The 25,794-nt window shown below is 40.8% G+C and overlaps 1 protein-coding gene across 2 annotated transcripts in view; it reads left to right on the forward strand.

Moving 5' to 3' along the window:
* Positions 1–25,794, forward strand: part of wrn (WRN RecQ like helicase) — a 35,777-nt gene that overhangs the window by 1,034 nt on the left and 8,949 nt on the right. For both annotated transcript variants that reach the window (XM_042060686.1, XM_042060685.1), the window contains exons 3-33: positions 291–406; positions 544–689; positions 2,437–2,585; positions 2,794–2,943; positions 4,184–4,226; positions 4,312–4,417; positions 4,694–5,045; positions 5,359–5,436; positions 6,488–6,620; positions 7,269–7,344; positions 7,749–7,816; positions 8,191–8,299; positions 10,911–10,979; positions 11,066–11,148; positions 11,314–11,420; positions 11,588–11,775; positions 11,904–12,078; positions 12,811–12,992; positions 13,366–13,467; positions 13,797–13,889; positions 14,299–14,449; positions 15,359–15,529; positions 15,759–15,853; positions 17,127–17,190; positions 17,296–17,360; positions 18,170–18,248; positions 20,006–20,118; positions 20,692–20,806; positions 22,146–22,280; positions 22,802–22,964; positions 23,617–23,780. In XM_042060686.1, the coding sequence (XP_041916620.1) occupies positions 291–406; positions 544–689; positions 2,437–2,585; positions 2,794–2,943; positions 4,184–4,226; positions 4,312–4,417; positions 4,694–5,045; positions 5,359–5,436; positions 6,488–6,620; positions 7,269–7,344; positions 7,749–7,816; positions 8,191–8,299; positions 10,911–10,979; positions 11,066–11,148; positions 11,314–11,420; positions 11,588–11,775; positions 11,904–12,078; positions 12,811–12,992; positions 13,366–13,467; positions 13,797–13,889; positions 14,299–14,449; positions 15,359–15,529; positions 15,759–15,853; positions 17,127–17,190; positions 17,296–17,360; positions 18,170–18,248; positions 20,006–20,118; positions 20,692–20,806; positions 22,146–22,280; positions 22,802–22,964; positions 23,617–23,780 (3,840 nt within the window). The remainder of the gene's footprint in view (positions 1–290; positions 407–543; positions 690–2,436; positions 2,586–2,793; positions 2,944–4,183; positions 4,227–4,311; positions 4,418–4,693; positions 5,046–5,358; positions 5,437–6,487; positions 6,621–7,268; positions 7,345–7,748; positions 7,817–8,190; positions 8,300–10,910; positions 10,980–11,065; positions 11,149–11,313; positions 11,421–11,587; positions 11,776–11,903; positions 12,079–12,810; positions 12,993–13,365; positions 13,468–13,796; positions 13,890–14,298; positions 14,450–15,358; positions 15,530–15,758; positions 15,854–17,126; positions 17,191–17,295; positions 17,361–18,169; positions 18,249–20,005; positions 20,119–20,691; positions 20,807–22,145; positions 22,281–22,801; positions 22,965–23,616; positions 23,781–25,794) is intronic.

Raw genomic sequence — 25,794 nt, forward strand, 5'->3', positions numbered from 1 at the left:
GCTCAGGGCAAATTCAAATGAAGCCATAACACAGTTGTTAGACCAACAACTGTTGAGGTAGTCGTTGATAAGAGTACACATCTGTTTCTGCATTTTGGCAACAGTAGCCTAGAGTAGCCCCTCCCCCCCTTAAAAATAAATAATAATAATAATAATAATGTGAAGAATACTTTGCACTTTGAATTCTGACCTGTGTCAGCATGACCATGTTCAAGAACTCGGTCATGTGTCAGTGTAAAATAGACATTTATGTGTAAGCTACATGACCAGTTTTGTTTCCATTACACCAGAGTGGTCCCTACAAGAAGAATGTCCTTGAGCCTGATCTACCTTTTCTGGAGTTCACAGGAACTATCATATACAGTCAGGAGAAAAATGACAGTTCATTTCTGTCAGAGGATTTAAGGTATGCTGTCAAGTGTTATTGCTTACTGTCATATGATTCATTTTGTGTTTTGCTATTCTGACATTTTGTTTTGGTGAATGTGATGTGACTCATGTATAGTGAATGATGACTTATGTATTTGTTGAATATTTTTCCAGGTCATGCCTTCCCCCTGGCTCTGCTATAGGCTTCGATCTGGAATGGCCCCCCTCCTTCACCAAGGGGAAAACCAAGAAAGTGGCCATGGTCCAGCTGTGTGCCTCTGAGCAGAAGTGTTATCTGTTTCACTTGTCTTCCATGTCAGGTTCGACTGAGTTTCCAAACATACAGTCTCTGCTGTTTGCCTTTAGTGCATAGTGCATTCTATTGAAATTCTAAAAAAACTGTCAAGAAGACAGGTGATTGCTGATTTAAAGGCACGCTACGCTATGCAAGATTTACACCTTTACGAAGCCAATTTGATGGTAAACGAACTTGTAATAGGCAAATCGTTCACCTAGCATAGCTATACAGCATAGACGTAGCGAGTCCCTGCCAAATCTCGTGAGAATCGTGAAGCATTACCTTGTCAGTAGATATAGCTCTTTGGAGATAGTTTTTGCCTTATGTTAATCCTTCACCTCCACAACAAAAGCATTTGCATTGTGTACTGTACAGGGGGGATAAGTCGCGAGATGTTTGCTATTTCCAATAGCAGAGTAACATATCAATACATCGCGACTCTAGAGGGAGCTCTACACTCAAAATATCTAAACCTGCATAGTATACCTTATATAATATATATATATATATATATATAATATATATATATATACCATAGTATAAAAGGTATTACTAGTACCTACCGCGTCTATACCTGCTATATGTACCGGCTAAGATGTTAAACAGGATAAAGACCTATACCAGGCCTATTCAAATAGCGGCCCTCAGGCCAGATTTGGCCCGTTAAAATGTTTCTGTGGCTCATCACCTGCTCCGATGCATTGGTCGTAATAATCTTCGATCGCTTATATATTGGTGGCAGACTGACGGGGGGGACATTTTCTGCGTGCACTGATTCTCTATTAATACATCTCACTCCAAGCTGAAGAGTTGACAGCCTTGATCGGTTTCAACTAGCCACAATTGCAGTCATATCGTATCTGTCTGGCCCACTTGGTACGGAAGTTGAATAGCCCTGACCTATACAATGCAAGTAAATGCCCTTTTAGGGTATCACCAAATCTGTGGAGCTTATCTCTATCAGTATTCTTCATTTTCGTTGTAACATTGGTGTTATTTACACCAACAGAGCTCTAGAATTAAAGGGACACCAGGCAACGTTTTTGTGTTAATTAATCATCTTCGTAAGTCGGTATATGGTTAAATGACTCATTACGGGGCGAATGAAGGGTCTCTCGCCCGCCCCTACTGCCTGTAGAAAGAATATCCCACTTGCAAGTTCGGTGTATCCTACCCGCCGACCGAAGCAGGATCAGTTTACAGCACAGAGGCAGGCTAACGAAACGCTAGATATTGTTGCAAACGTGTGTATAATGGCAGAACCGGCGAAGAAGCAGCGAAAACCCTTGACGGAAGACGCAAAGAAAAGGAAAAGAGCTTCAGACCGAGCGAGGGGGAGTTTCGTAGAGAAAAAGCATCAGGCTTGCCTGGTGTCCCTTTAAGCAATAAGCCCCGAGAGGCCGTAGGTTACACTGATTCTACAACAGCTAAGGGGCGTTGTTAGGCACGACGCGCTAGCAGAGTTATTCCTAAATAATCATTCTTCCACCAAGAAATATATTTCCTCTATCTGAATGGTTGCCAAGCAACGTCGAGACGCAGCTACTTTAACTTTTGTATCAAGTTATGGTAGTGCAGTAATATAGAACGAAATGCGATCAAGGTGTATGTTTATGCTGCATTTTACAACGGCATCGAACGTTATTTAGCCAATCACAATCAAGGACCGGAACTATCAGTTTTAGAATCTTTGATTTACACGATTGTGTTGACACAGATAGATTTTCAACAGTATGATTTTCATCCAATATGTAATTTCTTGCTCCTAGGATTTCCCCCTGGCCTAAAAATGCTTTTGGAGGATGAGACACTTAAGAAGGTCGGGGTCGGAATAGAAGGAGACATGTGGAAGTTGCTGTCTGATTTTGATATCAAACTGCGCAACTTTGTAGAGCTCTCTGATCTGGCTAATGAAAAGGTTTGATCTTTGCAGATATAAAAACTTTTTTTGTTAAAAAATGATAAAAACCAATGGTGACCAATGTAGCTGTCCTCCTGATTTATATGCCACACAATGTCACTTATAAATAATAAATGTAGGTAATTATGGCTGGGATTTTTGTCCTTTGGGTTCTGCATGTGGATGTCCTATTGCTTTATGTATTGAAGTGGTTTGGTCCTTACAGCTGAGGTGCATGGAGAAGTGGAGCCTGGATGGACTAGTCAAGCACCTCTTCAGGAAGCAGCTCTTCAAAGAAAAGGGTGTCCGCTGTAGCCAGTGGGATGAATTTGAGCTCACTGAAGACCAGAAGAGATATGCTGCCACTGATGCTTATGTAAGATGTTTCTATTATACAGATGCACCATGACCTTGATAACTGTTAAAGGAGAATTCCAACAATTTTTCACATAGATCTCTGTTTCTCAAGGTCCCCGAATACTGTTAGTACCTAGCTCAAGTTGCTGCAGCAAACAGCTAGAGCTGCAGGGCAGCTACAGTGCTACACTCTGGAGGCAAGATCTTGAGCCCCCATGTCACATGTACACTCCCATGTGCCAGTAAAGGTTCAGAAACTGAGCAACATTATTGTATTATTCATTTGAATTTAATCCTCACTCACTATGCCCTGTTATGGATGACGAAGATGATCTCAGTACATTTTCTTGCAGTCGATACATTCATACTGTTTGTAAATCAGTGCCTGTTATTTAAAGGGGTGGTTCAGGATTTTGGACATAGGACCTCTTTTCCAAGTAAGCAGTCTTACCCACTCCAAAGTACACCCGAGGCAAATTCCAGACAATCGATGTAAATGTCTGTGTTGATAGAATAGTATAAGAAATACAACTACCCTTGCATCGCGTTGCAATAGTTATATTTTGTTCCCTAAAGTTGGTAGTAGTCATTCAAGCAACTCAGCGGCAGACTGATATTACCAAGGCTACTACTAGGTATCCCCATTGGAGTGCGCTTTACTGTTTACTTTTCGGCGCAGTACTACTAACCGGAGCAAGTATAATTCTAGTCCCTCAAAATGTAATGCGATCGTTGAAATGCAAGGATAGAATAATGTTAGAAATAAAACTATCAACACAGACATTTTCATCAATAGTCTGCCGTTATAATTTATTTGGTGTACTTTGAAGTGGGTAAGACTGTTTTTAGTGGCAGGCTAACACATACCGTTGACTTGCACTAGCCTAGCCCCTGCGAACTCTGCAATTAGAAGGACTGGATGAAACGTGTTGAAAACGGTCTCCACTGATAAATATCACACTTGCTTACTTGGAAATTAGGTCCTATGTCCAAAATCCTGAACCACCCCTTTAATACATGTGTCTTCATGCAATTCAGTGTAATGACTTTGAGCTTGTGTAGCCTACTCATTTGAGTAGTAAATAATGACAGTATTTTGTTATTCATTATCTAATTAAGTAGCACCCCTAGACCCCTAGCATAGTCATTGCAAAATAGTTATGGCAAACTCTTTACTAGGTCCAGTGTGATTGGCCAAGAAGCACTCTTTTATGCATATGTCCTCCAAAGTTCAGCTCATGAAAGTATTGTTTTCTTAGGCTGGCCTGATCATTCATCAAAAGCTGGAGAGCATTATTCAAGGTAAGCTCCTCTTGCATTTCTTATTTCACTGTTTGTTTAAACTAATGCATCTGCCAAGAGCTCCATCTGTTTATTGTTCTGTTAGGAGAGTGGAAGGGTCAGAGCGATCTCAAAGGCAAACTCTCTCAATTGGCCAAGAACCTCAGTTGTCTCACTGACTGCATTCCTCCAGGAGCACCTTGCACAAGCAGGTTTGTACCACATGATTCCTCGAAGCAACTTGGTTTTGGACCGAAAAGTATTCTCAAAGAGCAAAGGTATTGTGTAAAAAAACAATGGGGCTGTAATAAGGTAGTAAAAATTGAGATTGTATTAATAATATTTTTTTTCTTCTTTTAATTGAACGGAAATTAAACTCAGAATCAGATTGTGGTACATTGATATTTGCCAGGGGCATGAAACTTTTTGGGTTTAACTGTATAGTCCCAACTGGTTATAATTAATAACTCATAATTAATTTGCTGCAGAACTGAGGAACTGATAGAGGAAGTATCTCAGAGACTTGAGGCCTTAAGAGAGGAGATACTGGTGAACAGCATATCGGCCGAAAATGTACAGCCCAAGCCCCATGATTCTTCCACCACTTGCCCCATTTTGCCTGATCAAAGACAGTCCCCATCCGAAGATCATCACAGTGGGAATGACAGAGGCCCTATGAGAGACACAACACACATTGAGGACTGCAACAGGATTAACGACTGGAAAAGTGCCTCTAAAGATTGCATCATGTCCTTGGACATCTCGGAGTTTGAACTGCAGATGATAGAGATGCAGGCCAAACAAGAAGAGTTGGAAGAGCAGTCCACCCTGGACTTCAAGGTTGCTTGTTTGTTTGTTTGTATGTATGTTTGTTTCATGTACCCAACCTAAATTCGTATCAAACATCTTTCAGCTGTAACTTCTGACATATCTCTACATACTGTAACATACAATGTTGACAGCTGCCACTGGCATATATATAAAGTATCTACACTTTATCATCACAGCGAACAATTTTTTTGCAACCCTTTATTGGCAGATGGGTGTGTTTTTGGTACAATTAGAGCAGAAAAAATTATTCATGTTTCAACTTGAGTCTTGCTTTTTTATTGTCATTGTAAAAGTAACATGTTTCCATTGTGCTACTTCGAAGAAAACTTCACTGAATACGTCCTCTGACTTTTCCTGCGAGGTCGAAAGTGATGAAGACTTGGAAAATGAAATGCTGCAGGTACTGTGTCATATTTTATAGATGGCCTGACATTACCCTGGGGCACTCCCTTTGTTTTGCTTTGAATTCTGAAATAGAAATAAAACAACAATATGTAGTCATTTACCTTGAAATAACAGCTTCAAACTAATTTTGATGCTACACTGACTTACAATATGGAAAGAGGAGTCTCTGACATGTAACTCTGGCCTGATAATGCTCCATGTAACATTGTTGCGGGTAGTAGTATGACCCTTTTTGTCAGTTTTAAAGAAATCGGATACCTGAGGTGCGTTCAAACAGTGGCGAACGTTCGTGGTGAACATGTTTTCTTTGAACAGTTACATTTGAACGATTTGGTGTTAACATTTCATTTTAACGGTAATTGCATTGTTGCCTTCATCAAGCTCATGTCCAGTTCCACTGTATGTTCGCGGAGAACTACCTCCGCAGACTCCAGGCAAATGGAAAACTGTTTACAATCGTTTGCAAACGTTCACCTTTGTGTGAATGTGTAACCAGTAGGGCTGCACGATTTGGCGAAAATATCTCATTGTGATTTTTCTGACATATATGGCATATCGATGTTCCAAATGTCTCTTCAATTTGTGCCGCGCCTGACTGGTGAGCACGGTCAGTGCACAAGAAGCACAGCGCCCGCAATGGACTATGAAGCTCACTAATCAGAATTTCTGTGCCCGTCAAGCACTACGCACACCCACCCGAAATGGCACAATCAAGGACGATGAAATTAATATATAAAAGTCAGAAATGTGACAAAATTAGCTGTGCATGATTATTTGTAGCTTTGCGATTAGGTAATAATTGCATTAGTTCATATTGTGATTACTTATTGCGATAATTGTGAAGCCCTAGTATCCAGTATGTTGAAAATGGACTAAAAGGGTAATTCGTACATTGTGTTACTTTAATTGCAATAATTACTTGGTATGGATCATGAGGTTTCCTCACGAGATACAACCTTTGGTGAAGAAGTTACTGTTCCACCTCCCACATGTATTGTTTCTTTTTGAGTTTGTGGCCTTATCAACTTCCGGTATTTCCTTCACAGTGTGTGGAGGAAATGGAGAAGCTGAATAATGGAAACACTGTGACATGCCATGGTCAGAAACAATCCCAGGAAGAATGTTTGGCCATAGAGGAAGATGACGAAGACATTGAAGAGGAAGAGGAGGAGGGATTTGGTGATTACAGTGCTTTCATTTTTCTCAGTTGGGATCATGAAGCATTTATTTGTGTGTCCAATATTTCAAACACATCCTGTACCATGTTTTAAAGCAGCAGTGTGCAGATGGTAACCATGTCTAATGTATGGTGTTGTAGATACTGTAGGTGGATTGTTTCATCATTAAATTCAGGTTTATGTGTGTATGTATATGTGAATTATAGATAATCTAGTAACTGCCCAAGATATTCACTTTGCAGAAAAGTCCAGTGAAAATGCACAAACTGCTTTAACATGACATCACCAAATGTATTGCAAAAATACACTGAAGAACATAGAAAATTAGAGCATTAGATAATTGTACCAATGCACAAAGTACTGAATTCCTGTTTAACTATAAATTATGATAAACAATGTAAGTAGTCTCATGCTGAAGTTTGATCTGGAGATGAGAAATTGTCTTGCACCCAAGCACGCTCATCCTGATCCTGCTCATGCACCCAAAAGACCAAAGCAACATTGTTTTAGGAGCCTTTATAACCTTAGTCATGCAAAACTGAGGCCAATATAATTTCTCTTTCATGCAAATGTATGACAATATTTGATTACATTACTAATAGGGCTGTTTGTCATATTGTGTTTGTCGTGTTTGTCTTTCCACACATAGATCCGACACTTCCTCAGCCCACCCCTGAGCAAGTTAAATGTCTTAAGATGTATTTTGGACATCACAGTTTCAAACCGTAAGCACAGAGTTTAAAGCGGAAATCTGGCAAGTTTTCACATAGATCTCCGTTTCTCGAGGTCACTGAGTACTGTCTGTATAAAAAAACGAAAACAATCGGTTTTACCTAGCTCGAGTTGCTATAGCCCGCAGCTAACGCAGCCATGCAGCTACAGCACTACACTCTGGGGGCATGTACATTGAGGCTCACGGACATGCCGCCAGAGTGTAGCGCTGTAGCTGCCTGGCTCGTTTTTTTTTTTTCTGTCTTCGTATCGACAGTGCACGGTGACCTTTGGACACGGAGATCTATGTGAAAACTCGCTGGACTTCTCCTTTAATCTGGTGTTCTTCACAAGGTTTCAAGCTACTGACCTGAAAACATTCTTTTTGAAGTATATGGAATTATTTTTTTTTTCTTAGTGTACAATGGAAAGTGATCCATTCTGTTCTCAGAGAAAGAAGGGATAATCTAGTTGTCATGGCAACTGGTAAGAGGTTTTATTTATTATTATTTCACAATGGTTTGCGTGTGCATTGCGATGTTCATTGGACACTACAGAATGACACTAATCCTCAATGTATATATTTGCCAAGACTCTATGACTGTTCATTGCTGTGATTATGATCAATTAAATAGTGTTTTGATCTTGCATTCTATAGATTTGCCTAATCACTTAATTGATAGAAGCAGCAAATTCTTGATGTATACCTAGCTGGTGCACATTAATTTAAATGGTGGCTAAAACATAAATAAAACATGTAACTGATTAAATTTTAAGTAGTCTACGACTTGTGAACTACAATTAGGTGTGTCTCCATGTTTGCTAAATGTGCAGACTGATCCAGCTTGTTTTTTGTGAAGGTTATGGGAAGAGTCTGTGCTTCCAGTACCCCCCAGTGCTGTGTGGGAATGTCAGTGTGGTCATTTCTCCCCTCATCGCTCTTATGGAGGATCAGGTGCTGCAGCTCCAGTGGGTGATCCCTCTTAATCTCTCTCTCTCTCTCTCTCTCTCTCTCTCTCTCTCTCTCTCTCTCTCTCTCTCTCTCTCTCTCTCTCTCTCTCTCTCTCTCTCTCTCTCTCTCTTCTGTCTCTTAGACAGGTAGTCCATGCTATAGTATCATTAAAGAGCCAAACAGATTGTAATTCTGATTCTGCAAAGTCCACTTGTCTACTAAAGGAACACTTGTTTTCTGACTTGACATTATATTATTTTAGTTATTTATGGTTTTCCTTGCTTTCTGACTCTGTTGCCCAGTCATACCACTTCACACTATTCAATATAAGAAAAATCAGACCATACCTAACCCAACATGCCACCCAGCTCTTGGTACAGACCATGGTTCTGTCTTGCTTCGACTACTGTAATGTCCTCCTAACGGGCCTCCCGGCTTGTGTGGTGAAACCAAAAAGGGCATATGATACCCCACTGTGCGTTGAGATCTTCTGGCTACCCTTAGCTGGCCCCATCAAATTCAAGTCACTAAATGCTTGCCTGCAAAGTGCTGGGTCTGCTCCCACTTACTTAAGTAAGGGATAATGGATGACACAGCGTTCGGTTCACAGAAAGACATGCGCATTCAAACAGGGCCGGCTCTAGGCAGGGGCCAGGGTAACAGATCAATATGCTGACTTGCCTGTTACATCTCATAGCCTAAATGCTATATCAGAAGCTGCTTTCAGATGTAACCTCCGGAGTATATGCGGAGCTTTGTCAAACGGAGGTTCGATCCTTTGGGTGATTCAGATATGACACTAACATGTGTGATATGACACTAACATTTGATTAAAGTTCTCAAGAAACTTGAGGTTGGTGTGTGTGTGAGCCACCTACACATTACTCATCATGCACTGGATCATCTTCCTGAATCTCAATGTTCTGATCACAACAACTCTAGGCAAATTTCAAGTCAGCACCAGTCAGAGGCTGCATTCATTGTTTTGCACTTTTACGATGTCACTACAACTACAAAAGTACACACCTATAAAGTATTTTGATACAAAATACGAAGCCATTTTCTTCAATAAAATACAAATGACAGCATACTATTTTGTATTTAAAATACTTATACATGTATCAGAAATACATGTAGCCTATCCCTGGCTGTTGGCTGCAGAAACTCACAAACTCTGTGTTTGTTAATTTGCTTATTAATTTGTTATAATTTAAACGTTTTAATCACTAAATCTGTCTTGTTTGTAGAACTACTTCTTTCCGCCGCATATCAACTCATTTCTCAACTTGCAGGACAAACTGCCGTTACTAGTTCTAAATGGGTTGTTGCTATGGCTAAAGGCCAGTTGTTCCATCGATCTTGTTGTCAAGTGGGCGTATCCCAGGATTCTGATGAACCTTAGCTTTGAAACATTGCGATTTTATGCCATGTAACCATGAATGTAACTAGCTAAAAGCCACCTCCTTCATATGCTACAATGTTGCTAGTTCTGAACGTTCTGAACTGTATTTTACAGCTCTGATTAATCAACATTGCATTGCATTAATTTAAACTTCACAAGTTTGGCGAATTAAGTGTGATATGGCCAAAAAACTGGAGCTACTTCACAGGTGTGCAAATCCCCTATGGCTATGTAAGGGATAATGTTTAGAACACCGGTCGTTTTCGGAAAATAAGTCCCTACAGGGTGAACAGGACCCTGACGCACCAGCGGAGGGGTCTTGCTTTGTTCTGAAGGGATTTATTTTCAGATAATAAATGACGTTCTATACATTATCCCGCTTATTACATGGCTACTTGCCAAAACGAACAATTAAACTCCACATGATATTACTTTACATTTATTTGTTACCGTTTCGTCGTGGCTTTTGCTAAGAAACAAATAGCTCGTAACACACGGTGAACTTGAATCAAACATTCTTTAGAACACAGCTGATCAACCATCTGCTTTCACTTTTGAATGAGCTTCCATTGCAAGAAGTGACTGGACTACTTGTGGAGTGATATGAAAGATGTGAATCAGAGGCACAAAACCCATTTTCCTTGACAGCGGTATGTTATACAAAATTGTATAAGCTTACCACATGCAGCCCATCGGAAAAAGAATGAGACAATTTGGGACAACGTAGGCCAAGTTATGGACAGGCAGCTTAAAGCAGACTCATTGGGGCAGTGGGGAGTTACTTTCAGTTTCCGTTTTGATGCCCCATGGGTCTGCTTTAAGCTGCCTGTCCATAACTTGTCCTGCGTTGTCCCAAATTGTCTCATTCTTTTTCCGATGGGCTGCATGTGGTGAGCTTATACAACAAGGCTATGGGCCAATTTACACTGAACTTACACTTTAATTTGTAGTTCCCCCGTTGGTAGATCAACCTACTAAATGCTACCAGAGCAGGGACACCCCTCTCTATCTTCAAGAAACTCTTGAAGAACCAACTCTTCCGAGACTACCTTCTCTCCTAACACAACTAACAACCCAACACACCTAACATGAACTTGCCATGCACTACCTTTTTTTCTCTCCTTGGGACTGCTAAATTAATAAATGTAAAATTTCAAGCAGTGTTTTTTGAAGTGCCAATAAAGCTGTGTTTTTACAGTGATCAAATGAAATCACCTTTCTTACAGAATGTCCAACATTCCATCTTGTTATCTTGGATCAGCCCAGAAAAATGATGTTTCCGCTGACTTAAGAAAGTAAGTAACCTGTATCATTTTATTTCAAAACAAACATTTCATTAATCACATAACATGCACACCAATGCTCTGAACACATTTTTCAGGGGACACTTTCGAGTGGTGTATATGACTCCAGAATTCTGTTCAGGAAATATACCGCTCCTGGAACACCTCAACAACACCATTGGTAAGTGCTGAGTTGTATGCTTTTGGACTAATTTCTTTTGCAGTAGTTTGACATGACCATGTACTCTGTATGATCAGTGTGTCAATGATGGAAGATAAACTAAATAGATGGGTCAAATTAATATCAGTAGTATTTCAGGGATGGTTGTTCATTTCCCGTTTCTAGGCCTTTCACTGGTAGCCATTGATGAAGCCCACTGTATATCTCAGTGGGGACATGACTTCAGAAATGCTTACAGGAACCTGGGAAAGCTCAAGAAGGCTCTTCGGAATGTATGTCTGTTTTTCTCATGTAATCACACACACACACACACACACACACACACACACACACACACACACACACACACACACACACACACACACACACACACACACACGCTTCAATCTTTGGGTTCAGTTAAATATTGTTTAGTCAGTTTAGGATACTTTTCATTCAGGTTCCCATAGTGGCTCTCACTGCCACGGCCAGCCCTTCTATACGTGAGGACATCGTCAAGTGTCTCCACCTGAAGGATCCCATCATCACCTGCACCACATTTGATCGACCCAACCTTTATCTGGACGTCAACCGAAAGTCCAGCAACATCTTCCAGGACTTCAAGCCTCTCCTTAACAAGAAGAACGGGTTGGTAGCTGTTGGTATTCCATGCTAGCCGTGTTGTTATAATCATGCATTTGTAGGTGATTGTTGTCCTGGATTTCTAGAGTATTTGATAAGAGTGTATGTGTGTGTAACTGTTTGTATGTTTTAAGGGGTGGATATGAGTTTGAGGGCCCTGCCATCGTATACTGTGCTGCTAAAAAGTTGGCCGAACGGGTAGCGGCCGAGCTCACAAAGCTAGAGATCCGCTGTGGAGTCTACCACGCCGGGCTCCAGATCCAACAGAGAAGAGAAACTCAGCACCGCTTCATGAGAGACGAGATCCAGGTAGGTCTCTCAGATAGAGCTACGGGAACCGAAAATACAAAATATCATTCACCACTCACCTGTATGAATGTACTTTATTTGATTTTCATTTTGTTTTACTCTTTTATGATTTATGTAGCTGGCTTGCCACCCGATATATATATATAGAGCCTGCATCAGCAGGGCATAAACACTAGCTAGCAAAGCCTACTTAACAAAGGCTGCATGGTTTGTGTTTGCTGCTTTGGTTTGCTTTTGATGTTGTAGTAGTATCTAATGTACAAGTTGTTTAGTTTTAAGGCGTATGGTTAACTGTTGTTTGGCCACTGCGGGAAATCCCTTACAAGGCATTTGACACCTCCTGTGTATAATTAAAAAACACAATTTACTATTGATGTGTGTATATATATCTACACCAATATTTAGAGAGATGAGTTAAGTTTTATGATATTATTATGTTTAATATGCAACAATCTGAAGAACACCCTAAGCCACTGTCCTTTTTCTTTAACACACAATTTACTTTATTTTCACAGTGATTCCCCATTGGGAAATAAGAACATGTCCTTGTAGCCTTGTATGACTTTGGCATCATAGACAGACGTTATCAATGTTCTCTTTTGCATCCCAATTTGCAAATTGCATCATCGTTTGCATCTTTTCCACCACAAGGCTACCCAGGAGACTGTACCGTTGCACATAATATCCACCTGCTTTATGCACATGAAGTCCTCATGGGTTTTTTTCTTCCAGTGCATCGTTGCCACTGTGGCTTTTGGTATGGGCATTAACAAGGCTGACATCCGCAAAGTCATCCACTACGGGGCGCCTAAAGAGATGGAGTCCTACTACCAAGAAATCGGAAGAGCGGGAAGAGATGGCCTACCAGCTGCATGTCATGTGTTGTGGGCACCTCAGGACATGGCCTTGAACAGGTGATGCACACTCATAGTCAAATGTTACCGATTAATAATCTGTCAGTAGCTACTACAGATTAATGATATTGTTGTTTTTTGATTGCATAGTAATAAGCTGCTGTGTAGTCATTCAGACTCACAATATGAGCCCATATTTCTGGGTGAAGCTTATTTGCTTGTCGGTGAAGAGGAATTATTGCAGTGTGCAATGAATGAAAATATTCTTTGTCCTCCTAACATGTTCTCATATTCAAATCAGGCGTCTGAAAAATGGATTTCCAAAACACTGTTTTGAATAGGGTTTTGAATGGCCATCAGAGGTGAACCAAAGGTTATCCGCAAAGGATTGTACGGTATTACTCAAGTCCCTGTTTTCTTGTCCTCTTAACAGATTTCTGCTAAACCAGACCAACAGTGATAAAATGAGGATTTATAAAATGCAGATGATGGCCAAGATGGAGAAGTATCTGAACTCAACTAGATGTAGAAGAAAGTAGGTTGATTGTGCCCCTTATGTTAATGTTTGCTTTGATTATAGCATGTGCTTTGAATAGAGAGCAACATATTTTTGTTTGTGTGTTAGTTATATTGTTTGTTTTGGGGGAAGGCTTTGTATATACAGAGCGTTCCATTTTGTTAAGGCCAAAGGTCTCTGTATACAAACCACTTTCCAACGCAGAATAGCCTGGATGTTCTCCACCAGATCTATCATGGCCTTTCTTTTCATCCTCTCATTGATTTATTGCCCAATAATGTAAACTAAAGGGATTTATTTATTTGTGTAAACTCTGTCTAACTCTGATGCCATTTCTCTCCTTGAAGGCTGATTCTGTCCCATTTTGAAGACAAGCAGCTACGGAAAGTTACGTCAGGGATCTTGGGGACCAACAAGTGCTGTGACAACTGTAAATTGGGGTGTGTAAATGAGTTACTAGCAGGTGTGAATGATTAAATATGGGTTACCGTGTCAGACAGGAAGCAAATATGGCCATGTAGACAATACTGTGATTGTTGTCCTGAAGAGCTATTGCAAATGCATTTGAGGAAACATGCTCTCCAGCAATATAAGGTCTTTCATTGTTGAGCCATTCTGTGTCTAGTATAGACCTTTTTAAAGGAAAGACAAATGCTGTGCTATTAGGAGAAGTTGAATATAATACAGTAAGAATTTACCTATATTGATATTAAGTCCCTGTCATGCATATTATCTATGTGACCCAGAGCTTTTCTTGCTGGTGTTTTAAATAGTCCCACAACTTGTGTTGTGATTGATCGATCTCTTAATGTGGTTGTCTGTAAAATGACTCTTGGGTTATTTCTGTAGCTCTACCAGGTCAGTTCTCAGTCCCAGCAAGGCTGACTCTGAGCAAAGCATGCAAGACTTTGGTGAAGGCGCCTTCCAGTTACTGGGTGCAATTGATTCTCTTGGGGAACGTTTTGGGGTGACTGTCCCCATCCTCTTTCTCCGAGGCTCTGTAAGTACTGTCATACTATCTTAATTCAATTATTCAGTTACAATTATTACATTATACTTCATCATCATATGCATAAGCGGTTACTGTTCATTAATTTCATTTAGCAGGTATTTCCCCCAAAGTTCTGATATGCAGGGCAACTGTGTGAGCAATGTTCCTGGGCAATATTTCTGAGCCATGTTCTATAGTTTACATTGTTATCCAGCACATCCAGAAATTACAAAGTCTCTTCATCCTTCTAAACATTACCCTTTCACATAGGAATCTTCCAGAATTTTCCGACACTATCTCCCTTATCCATACCCAAACCAGTCTGGACTAATATTTGAGATAACCAGTCATAATAGAGAACATAGCCTTGTACGTGGTGAGAGTCAGTGTCAGGAATTTAAAGGCTTCCCCATTCCTCAAGGCCCAAGTGCAGGTGCTCATCTGGTGGTAACTCCATCACCCTGGTAACAGTGAGAGTGCCATCCCCCACCAGGCTCTTAGTTACTGTTTGAGGCAGAAGCCTCAGATAAACATGACCTTGACATACCATTCACCTCTCCTCACAGATTTGAACACATAACACTCTTTTACAGGGGAACAATACGTACAGAGATGAGCACACAAAGAAAACAAAGTAAACGTACAGGAGAGGTGTATAATTCATCAAATCATATGACATTTTTCCTGGAGATCATTAATCTTCACTGGGTAACTTTTCATGAGCATCCAATCAGAACACAAGGAGCCAATCATGTGATTGCCTGACAACATAGTTTAAAATGTTACTGTGGGAAGTTCACACATGTATTTACCAAATAAGAAGGTTGCCTTAGAGGAATTCCTTAGGGGAAGTGTTTTCTAAATTCTTAGCAAGAAGTGTTTTTTTTTTTTTTTTTTTTTGTCCGTTGCTGGATTCAGACTGCACAGAAAGTTCCAGAAAAGTACAGACGGCTTCCTCTGTTCGGTGCAGGGAAGACTGTGCCTGAGGCCTGGTGGAAAGCGCTGGGCCGTGCCCTGGTCCTCGAGAGCTACCTGGCAGAGTGCTCCGGCTACAACAAGTTCACCACCCTCTGCAAAATCACCCCCAAGGTGACTCTCTCAAGGCATTGCAGGGAATGCATGGACATTGTTTGCTTTAAGTTATGCACTTGGCACTCACCCTCATGGCTATATGTAATGTCCTCAGTTGATATTTGCTCACAATGTACAGTTTTACAAACGTTAAAATTGAAATTTTTGGTGTCTCTTTACAATGCCTGTTGGCTAAACTGATGGTTTAACATAATTGACCCTGCCTGTGTGTTGTTCTCATGGCCAGGGCAGGACATGGTACAGCAAAGCAAAGGTCGCCAGCCAGAGAACCCTCCTGCTTCAGCCCAATCAGGATCTGCATGTCAGGGCCTCGGCTCCTAGGTAACGCCCCTTCCTGCGTAGGAGTACCGAAACCAAGTGGAGGCACTGAAGGCAGTCTCAGGAACACAATGCAGTTCTTTCTTTTGCCATAAAATAACGGCTTCAAACTCATTCTGATGCTACACAGACTTTTATAATAATACGTAGAATGAAGTCTCTGACATTGCTAATGAGTGTCTGATCTGCTTGATATTACACAAGTTAAAGTTGTTGATTATGTAGGATAATGACCCTTTTAGTCAGTTTATGACTAAGTACGGGCACCCAGCACCCAGCACGCCAAGGGGCATAGATATCAATTCTTTTATTGTGTTCCTTTAAATAATGTGTTTAGACTCTCTGTTTAAATATATGTTTAGACTCTGTCTGTTGTCAGAGACACATGATGCATGGGTTTTGTCAGTTTCCTCTTTCTTAGGGTTACACTTTAGAGACATAAAAGAGAGGGCCATCACACATCACAAGGACTAAACTCATGCAGTATCTCCCTCTATTTTTCTTATAATGTTGCCCATTTGATGTTTGGAAAACAAAGGTGGAAAGACAACCTTTGCTTTGGAGAATAAGATAATCCCCCACCCTCAAGTTTCAAGTCATGTAGAGGTGCTAGCTTGCCATTGTAGTTGGTTTTCATTTTTCATCTTCAAAGTCATTTGTAATATACATTTGCAGTCTCTTGTGAATCTGATCTTAACTTTTTCTTCTTAGAGAGGTGCTGGGTGCCCGTACTCTGTTCCAAAAATAATTCAGTGGAAATGCATGGATTCCAGTTTCTTCCAGTAGCAGCAACTGGAATCCATGCATTTCCACTGAATTGTTTTTGGAATCTGATCCCTTATCATAGCTGTTCATTCTTACTCATTGCTCGACTTATCGTGACTAAATTCAAGATGGCTGCAAACGCTAAACTTCGTGAAGATACTGTCTGTATAAATCGTCTTGTAAGTAAACTACCAGTGCTTTTTCAAAGTTCTCAATGTCTCGTTTTAAATGTCAGGGCCCTCGGAAGTCTACCAATGAAGTGTGGAGATACATTGAGCCTCGTAAATGGGTGTAAAACAGTGATTTATTTGCATGGCTAGCCCGATGCCGAAGCACCACTATTGAAAAAGATGTTGGTAGCATCGGCTAACTAGCGCCAGATTTTGGAGTGCAGGGGACAAGCCGAGATGGGCTATGAGACATACGTTCACACTCGGTATCATGTTTCGATACACTTTAGGTCAATATCACACCGGAATTCTCCTTTAAATCAGATTATGTGTTTTTGTAGACAAAATACTGAGACAACAAACATTAGGAGCCAGTCGCCAACCGTTGCATCAGAATCTCCTCAGGTATGTGTTTTACATGTGTATGGTCTGTTGTGCTCATGTTTATACTGTTGTTTATAGTATTTTAATAATATAGTGCACAAGGAAACCCACTCTTTACTGTTTCAGAGGGCCGGTATATTTTCCAGGACTGCATCCAGTCCGCCTGTTAATAAAGTGGGCGATTCCTCCAGGTAATAACGCTGCACAATTGCACATGAGATGCCACTAATAAGTTATTGAACACTTTGAAGTTTACTGCTTTTAAATCTGTAACCCCTTTACCGCAAAAATGCACCCAAATCCATTCAGTGATGCAACCAAATACATGTACTTTCTTGTGAGATTCTGTCAGATCTAAAGTGATGGCAAAGGGGCTTCCATTTGAAGCAACACCAAAGAGTTTTTTTGTACCTTGAAATAATGTTTCCAAAATCGTTTCAGTGGTTCATCAACTCGTACCACGGTGAACGGCACTTCTGCATTCGCTTTGTGTCCCTGTATCGGCTATAACCGCACTATGTAAGTTTGCCAGATCGGGTAGCGCGGATCTGTAGTTCGGTGGAATGAGACATAAGAAACTACAAATTAGACTTACTTCTGATGTCGCAATACATCAATAAAATCATGCAACATACTCTACCGTGTCTGTGGACATCGCTATTTGCAAAGCTGGTGCTGGATAAACAAATACCGTGCGTGCTACAGAGGAAAAGTGCTTTAGTGATGCTTTAACAATGAAAGAAGAGTGGATAGCTCATTTCAATCAATGTTTTTAAATTGGTGCTTATTCTTTGTGACTTAAATTGCTGTGCATCTGTTTGGCCAGGAGTGGAAATCTTTGTTGTGGTCATTTCACGCTCGCATGCATACAGTACCTGCTTACCTGTAGCCTTTAACCTTCAACTAATCTAATCGGTTTTAATGTCTTTGGCCCACTGGATTTTCCGGTCTGTTAGTTAACGGTCTGTCCTCTTTGGTCTTATGGTGTATCTCCACGCAGGACGCTCTCCAGACCCGTGGCCCACCCAGCCCCCAAACCCCAGCCTCCGCCTGTTTCTGCCAGAGATCTGGAGCTTCAGGTAGCGTCACCTGAATTTCCCCTTGGGGATCAATAAAGTATCTATCTATCTATCCATCCATCCATCCATCCATCCATCCATCACTTTTTCAGAGCAAAACAGTAAAGTATATAGCCTGGGAACCAGACCTCTCTCAGAACTCATTGCACCCCTAGAATTCGAAAATGAACGGATCGGGTCCGGACCTATTCTTGTTGACACTTGCGTGCGTGCCATGTTGAAACTTCAGTACTGGACACAGTGAAGGGGTGTCGGTGTCACTTTCGTTCAGTAAAAGTCCAAACATGTCCACAGTGTTGAAACCCATGAATATGATTTCTGTTTGAGAAGATTTGATAGTAGGACAAGTGCGGCTTACAATGCCTGGCACAGGAAGGGAGAAGGGTGGGAGCATTTATTAAGTCTGAAAATTGTACTCAGTGAGTGCACAGGATGTTTGGCTGCCAGCTCATACTTCTTTATTGATATGATTGTATATGACCGTTCATCAGTTCTCATGCACTCATACGTGTGTTGGCATCTTCCGGCATCTTTTGTCTTGTGTGTCAATGTCTTGTGTGTGGAGCGCTTTGGGTTGCACTCTGTGCATGTTAAATGAGCTATACAAATAAAACTGACATGACTTGACTTGACTAGACTAGTCATGAAGAGGTTGCCTCTGAATTTTCACACAGCTATTTATTTCCCCCTAGCAGAGGAGTTGCTGCAGTGTTGAAATATTCACCTCAAACTGGCTCAACAACATTTTGCTCTCGCCCAACATGACATTGTCTTTTTGCATTAGACAACTTTAAAAAAAATAATAATAATAACATTGCTGAAATGTATAAGATAGTGTAGAAGTCTTTGTGTAGCCATCCTGTTGGAGTGATCAGGGAGGAAGGTTCTCTAGAGTATCATGACTACATTTATTACCAGATTGTTTGGTAGGACTAGGTGTTACAAGTACTTGATAATACAGCTTATAACAGGCTCCAGCAACTCCTACCTAAATCTCAACTCGAAGTGGTAACGCAATATGAAAAGGGGGCGGTGATCAGAAGGGTGTTTGTGTCACAGTCTGTGTTCCACATCACACTCTGTCTTGTGTCTGTCACACTCTTGGCCCGTTTTTTTAGTGGTAATTTCAAAGTTTCTGAGATTCGCATATGGAGGAAACAGCCGTGTTTCAGGTACTTGGTAGTTCTGTGGCCATGCACCGATCTCTCCTTATTTAGCAAAGCCTAGGTGAAAACTGTCTCCCATTCTATGTCTGCTTAAAGGACTTTTGATGAGAAGACAAGTCTTCATGCTTCCGGAGAGGTGTCTTTTGATTGCCATTTGAGCTCAAAATAGCTTTATTTAATATCTTTAATATATCTTTCTCAAACCCGCATGTTTAGATGGTGGCAGGCTAATAACTGTAATGATGCAGTGGACTGATAGTGGGAGCATATCTGGAGGGATTTTGTCTGAGTGAAGGCCTGTAGGCTCAGTTGTTTGGAAACCTGTGCTGGATACTACCCAAGCACATTGATTCAGATGGCACCTAGAGGCCTGTGGGAAATATTCAGCATTTATCTGATCTCTAGCAACATAGTGAGTCATATTAGGGTTTGACCATTTAAGCAGCATGAGAAGAAGATACACAGCACTGTAAACTTAGAAATGTGGTAGAAAACCACTGTTAACCACAGTTATCATCAAGTCTTAAGAAATTTGAAAATTACACCAATACACTCGTCAGCTCAGTAATGCTTCCCTTTTGTGCCCTTCAGACTGAGCTGTATGGTAAGCTGGTTTATGAGCGACAGAAGCTGGCTAGTCTTAGGGATATCCCACCTGCCATACTAGCTACCAACAAGATCCTCTTGGACATGGCAAAGACCAGGTATAGTATGCACCAGAAAGACCTGCAGTGTATACATGAAGAGTTTGGTTCCACCATTTAATGAATTTTCATAAATATTGTTTTACATTTTGTTCTCCAAGTTATTTCAGTAGAACTGTAAAGGGGTATTGTTATTTGATTTATCTGCAAATCAATCAAAACAACACAACTTCAATTTGATATTACCTGAAATACACAATTAAATAGCCTGACTTTTTAATGTTTTTAAAAACTGAGATATAGCGTTTTGGAACCAAACTCTTCACATGTTGCTTAGTATATCAGATTGACATAACTTTTAAAGTCTGCAGTCTCCCAATGTTATTTTAGTGTGATGCATCCAAATGATCAGTTAGCTATTCTAATGATATGTGATTGTTTAATGTTTTTAAACGGCAGAAGGTGTCATTATGTACTGCAAACAATTAGGTCAATCCCCTTGAAATTGTAAAGTGTCAGCAAACTTCCACAGCTCCTGTCTTCCTCACATACACTAGCTTCATTACATAGCGGTCACTGCAGCAATGTATCTCCTTTTCCCTTCAACCTGCTGCGGTTGTGTCTGCCCTGTAGGCCGTGCACAGCGGCGAGCCTGAAGCAAGTGGACGGGGTGAGCGAGGCCAAGTCCATCATGCTGCAGCCGCTGCTGCACACCATCGTACAGTTCTGCAAGACTCACGGCCTCCAGGTACGCCAGCGAGCACCTCACCGCCCCAATCAGAGAAAGTACCAGGAATGACGAGAGAGACCTGTTTTACCTGTTTACCTGAAAACATAGCTTGCTAGATTTTTTTCCTCTCAGTTTTTTTTGCACGTTGGTTATGATCATATCGGAAGTCCATGCCTTGTATGTCCATATATGTAGATCTCATCTTTACAACTTGGTGGGTCAAGGTTCTTTTGTGACATTGTGCCACTTTATCTGAACATAGTGTACTGCTAACTCACTTCCGTGCTTATCACAGATGCACAATCTGGTACACATACCTGTTTTACTGCCTGCTCTCCCACTAGTCACTACAAGCTTGCTAAGGTGGTTTAGCTATCACACAATCAGCGCACAGCTTTCATGGTCATGGAAATCCTGGAGTAGTCACAGAATTTTAAAACAACAATTTACCAGGCCAGGAAAAGTGCCTGTTCAAACATGCTATTCCTGTTTGAAAACTTGTAGCTTAACTACATGCCCACAGGTAGGCCTGGTTTAAAATAGGATGATAGGGAAGAACATAATTCCAGCTAAGCATTCAGTAATGAATACTGAATATTATATTGTAATATAATAAATATGCAGTGAGCAGATCAAAATGACACAAGCCTAACAGCTGTTTTGAGTTAAAGCTGCAGTTGGCAAGATTGTTTTGATCATATTCACTGAAACCGATACTATGCTCCGACAGAACAACATAAATCAGCCGGTTTTAGAAAAAAAACGCACTTCTACCTCCAGTATTTCAAAGTGTCAGTTTCTTGCATATAATTTTTACGTTGTTTTGAATAGCCACTGCATACCTCTGTTTATTGGTGTGGTGTTGTAAAATCTGCATAATAATTTTATGCAAGCAAACTGCATTCAGGGGGTCTTTATTGTTGAGTTCTAAAACTGATAGTCCCGGTCCTTGATTGTGATTGGCTGAATCACATTCGATGCCGTTGTAATATCCAGCACAAACATACACCTTGACCGCATTCCGTTCTATATTACTGCGCTACCATAACTTGATACAAAAGTTAGCTGCGTCTCAACGTTGCTTGGCAACCATTCAGATAGAGGAATATATTTCTTGGCGGAAGAATGATTATCTATGAATAAATCGTTACATTTCTTGTTGCTTTGCTCGCTAGCGCGTCGTGCCTAACAACCCCTTAGCTGTTGTAGAATCAGCGTAACCTACGGCCTCTCGGGGCTTATTGCTTAAGTCAGGCATGATGATCATCCACACATCTTGCACTCGCTTAACTTTTTACCTGTGTACATTCAGTTCTGCCAAAGCCCCGCTTCTGTCATTCTGTGATCTGCCTTCTAGATGAGCATCCCATCAACAACAGCATCTTCTGCTCCTGCCCAGACTTGTCCCTCAGTGGGCAGTGCTGCGCCCGTCATTATGCCAGACAGCCAGCTCACCACCTACAAACTCTTTCAACTGGAGGGCAAAACACTGGTAAGAGAGAGGTCTTTCATGTTTGTTTCAACATCTTTGTAGGCCTGTTAATTAGTATTAAGAAGCTAGTGGACTGACGATGGAAGGGTTGGGAGAGGAGAAGCACTAAGTTAAGGATAGATGTTCCTGGTCACATGTGCATTTCAAAAAGGCATACCAAGGGTCTGTGCCAAAATCAATTAGCCTAATGCCTAATTCTCCTGTTATTTCACATCAATAACACAAATATATTTCTATGTGAATGTCATGTTTATCTACGTTTGTAAACATACAGTATGTCTTATATATATTATATATAAATATAGAAGATAATAAATATATATAATATCTTATATATATTATATTTCCCAGCCATTGGACAGTGCTGTGCTGTGGTCTACCTACCTTTTATCACTAAACAATGTATACAATGCAAACAATGCAATGTTCAAGCTTTCTAGCCGTTGGTAATTATCTTAAGCCTTGGGTTCCACTGTGAAACTTAACTGGTATGGGTGTGTGGTGTCCTTTGACGTGCCCAGAGGCAGGTGTGTGACCTGCGTAGCCTGCCCCTCTCGGTGGTGGAGTGCCACCTCCTGCAGGCCCTGAGTGCCAACCACCCGCTGGACTTGGAGAGAGCCGGCCTCACATCCCACGTCCGCACCGCCATCACTCGCATCATCACCTCCCCTCCCATCAACTCAGGTATCAACACAGTATCTCTGCTCTTCCCTGCTCAACAGATCAGATTAAAGGGCCGTTCACACCAAGAACGATAATTATAACGATAACAGCAGAAGAGTATCGTTCTAGCTAATATGAATGAAGATGTCCACACATCAACTATAACGACAACGGCATGAACGGTATTGTTGGGGATCACTTTCAGAACGGTTTTGAGATCGATAAAAAGCTGACAGCCAATCAGAATCCATCAAAATTTTGCCATCACATTCATCAACACGAGGAGAGACTTTCCTTATAGTTGGTCGGTGTGGACACTTTTATGGTTATAGTTGCAGTTATCTTTATAGTTATTGTTCCTGGGGTGAACCTGGTGTGGTCCTTAACTTTATTGGCCCCAGGAAGTACATTTGTCTTGAACATCAAGTACCACTCACAGCTGCTTGCAATCAAGACATACATTAGTGCAACATAATAAGACACAGAGGAGAACAGACAAATAGGTGTACAGACTGTCTATGCTTTGTATACTGTACGTCATGTTTGGCGAATTGAGATCACAGGCAGCACACACGCTGAATTGCCCTGAAATGGAATTTGTGGTTTGGTGAAAAGTTCTGTGTGAGGTGCATTTTGAATTCCACAGTTGACACTAACTCTGTATCCTTTTCAGACCTGAGTGATGTGAAGGCTATCCGAGCCCAAGTGCCTGAGGAGATCAGCACCTTCCTGATGCGCCTCACCGTGACTCTGCTCCAGAGGGAGGGACTCCCGCATGGAGCTGCCGGCAGCAGCAGCCAGGCCTCCAGGAATGAGCCTGCTTGGATCGAGCCAGAGGTGGGCTCCACTGGATTCTACAGACCCTTTCGATCTGGGGCTAGTTTCACAAAAATAGACTTTGACTAGATAGTTAGACTTCATATAGGTATCTAAATTAAACCGTTGCACAAAGCAGTTTAGCTCTTGACTATCTGAAGTGGGACTATAGTGCAATGAATTCTGGATAAAGTAAGACTCTTTTCAAAATGAAAAACATGGCTGCCTGAGTAACCACATCTAACCAACTCAACTCGATTTTACCCAAGCAGAACATGCTTGCTTTAGGTGAAACAAGATGAATAGGGCACATATGTTTTTACAAATGACACTTCAGATGTGGTATTTTCATCCTCTACAGTGTATAGGTCTTCCTTAATTAATTTGTTTTAGATCAGCAAGAATAGGCTAGACTTGGCTAGGTTACACATTTCCAACTGAAATCAGTTGTGGAATCAAGATAACATAGTATCTAAGACCTAAGCTAGCCTGAGGGTAAGGTGTCTAATTATTTTGGTCTAAAAAAGTAAATCAGTCTTTATTTTTGTGAAACAGTCTAACTTGCATTAGACTAGTATATGGGCGAAATTAAGACTGGTCTAACACTATAGACTAGTCTTAAATAGTTTTGTGAACCGGCCCGTTCCTAGAGGGTTTCCGTTTGAAACATTCAAAACCAACGCAGATACTTTGAAATTGAAATGAATGCTCTACAAATTACTGGTAGCTCAATGTTGATGTCTGTGTAACCTTTTATGCAGTTGAAAGGGTCTATATTCATGCTTCTCTATGTAACACTCATCAAAGATAGTCTAAACATTTGTGTGTTTGGTCATGTGTCTTTGCATATGCCATTTCCATGAAGTCTCTAACCAAGACAGTTACAGTATGTTCACTATTTTAACTAATTTGAATTAGACAAGATGTAAATGGTAGCAATGGTCAATCTTAACCAGTAGAGGGCAGCAACATCCTACACCAGACATATAGATTGTAACCAGACAGCGGCCATTGGACAAGATGCCCGTAAAATGAGGTTGTTGCTATTTGACCCCTGTTTGTGATTTGCCGTTTGACTGTGATCTTTTAAAATGGTACTTGTTGTTTGGCTTTGAAACTAAACAATGTGGTTGCTGTTAACTGGCTTCATTTGAGTGTACTTAACAAAAGTGTTATCCCTAACATCCCTGACAAAAGTGTTATCCCTGACATTTAACTTGTCACAATTAAGTTGCACATTACATCATAGGTGCTCCTATCAAGATAGGTCTAAATCATAAACATGTAAGATTGATCAGCATTTCATAACTAGCAGCCTGTTCAGAATCCCCACAGGTAACCAAGCCTATATTTTCCACTTACTCAGTTTTCCACAAACACATTTGATGGCTCTGTCTATTTAGACAGTTCTTAGTTTTAATCTGTTTTTCCTATATAAAGGGAGAAGTAGACATGCCCAGAGCGACTGCACTTAAGTTATTTACTTAAGTGTTAGGCAAATTGAGTCCTGGAAATTCTGCTCATCCGTTCCATGTACCACTTAGCTCAACGGCAGGCTATAGCAGCCCAGTAGTATCTCTTCTTTCCAAGTAAACCTCAAGAAAAAGGAATTTGTAGAGATGTAATTGTCATGGACAATAATGATCATTCACGACCAGCAGAGGGAGCCAGCATCCTGTAAGCCTAAATATTTAATAGGTTTACTGATTGAGATTAGTGACCTTGGCTTTTATTCAGCATCGTCTTGTTCTTTTGGTCTGTCTATACTACCATCTGCTCTTTGGAAAGTACCATTTTTTGTACTGAATTTTCTAGAACCACAGCGGCCTTAAAGCCGTCACACAATTATACATTTGAGCTGGTGCAAGCAAAGTTTAGATTGTCCAGATATAAACTTTTTTCAGAAATGCAACATTGCTTTGTCAAGTATGGGTGTCCACCCACATTTTTGACAGGATCATGTGTTAAAGACTCCCATTTTCTGATTATGATTCACTAAGATCATTGCAAGGAAGAGGAACATGCTGCAATGTAA

The sequence above is a fragment of the Alosa sapidissima genome, chromosome 13 (genome assembly GCF_018492685.1).
Source record: "Alosa sapidissima isolate fAloSap1 chromosome 13, fAloSap1.pri, whole genome shotgun sequence".
NCBI classification, from domain to species: Eukaryota; Metazoa; Chordata; class Actinopteri; order Clupeiformes; family Clupeidae; genus Alosa; species Alosa sapidissima.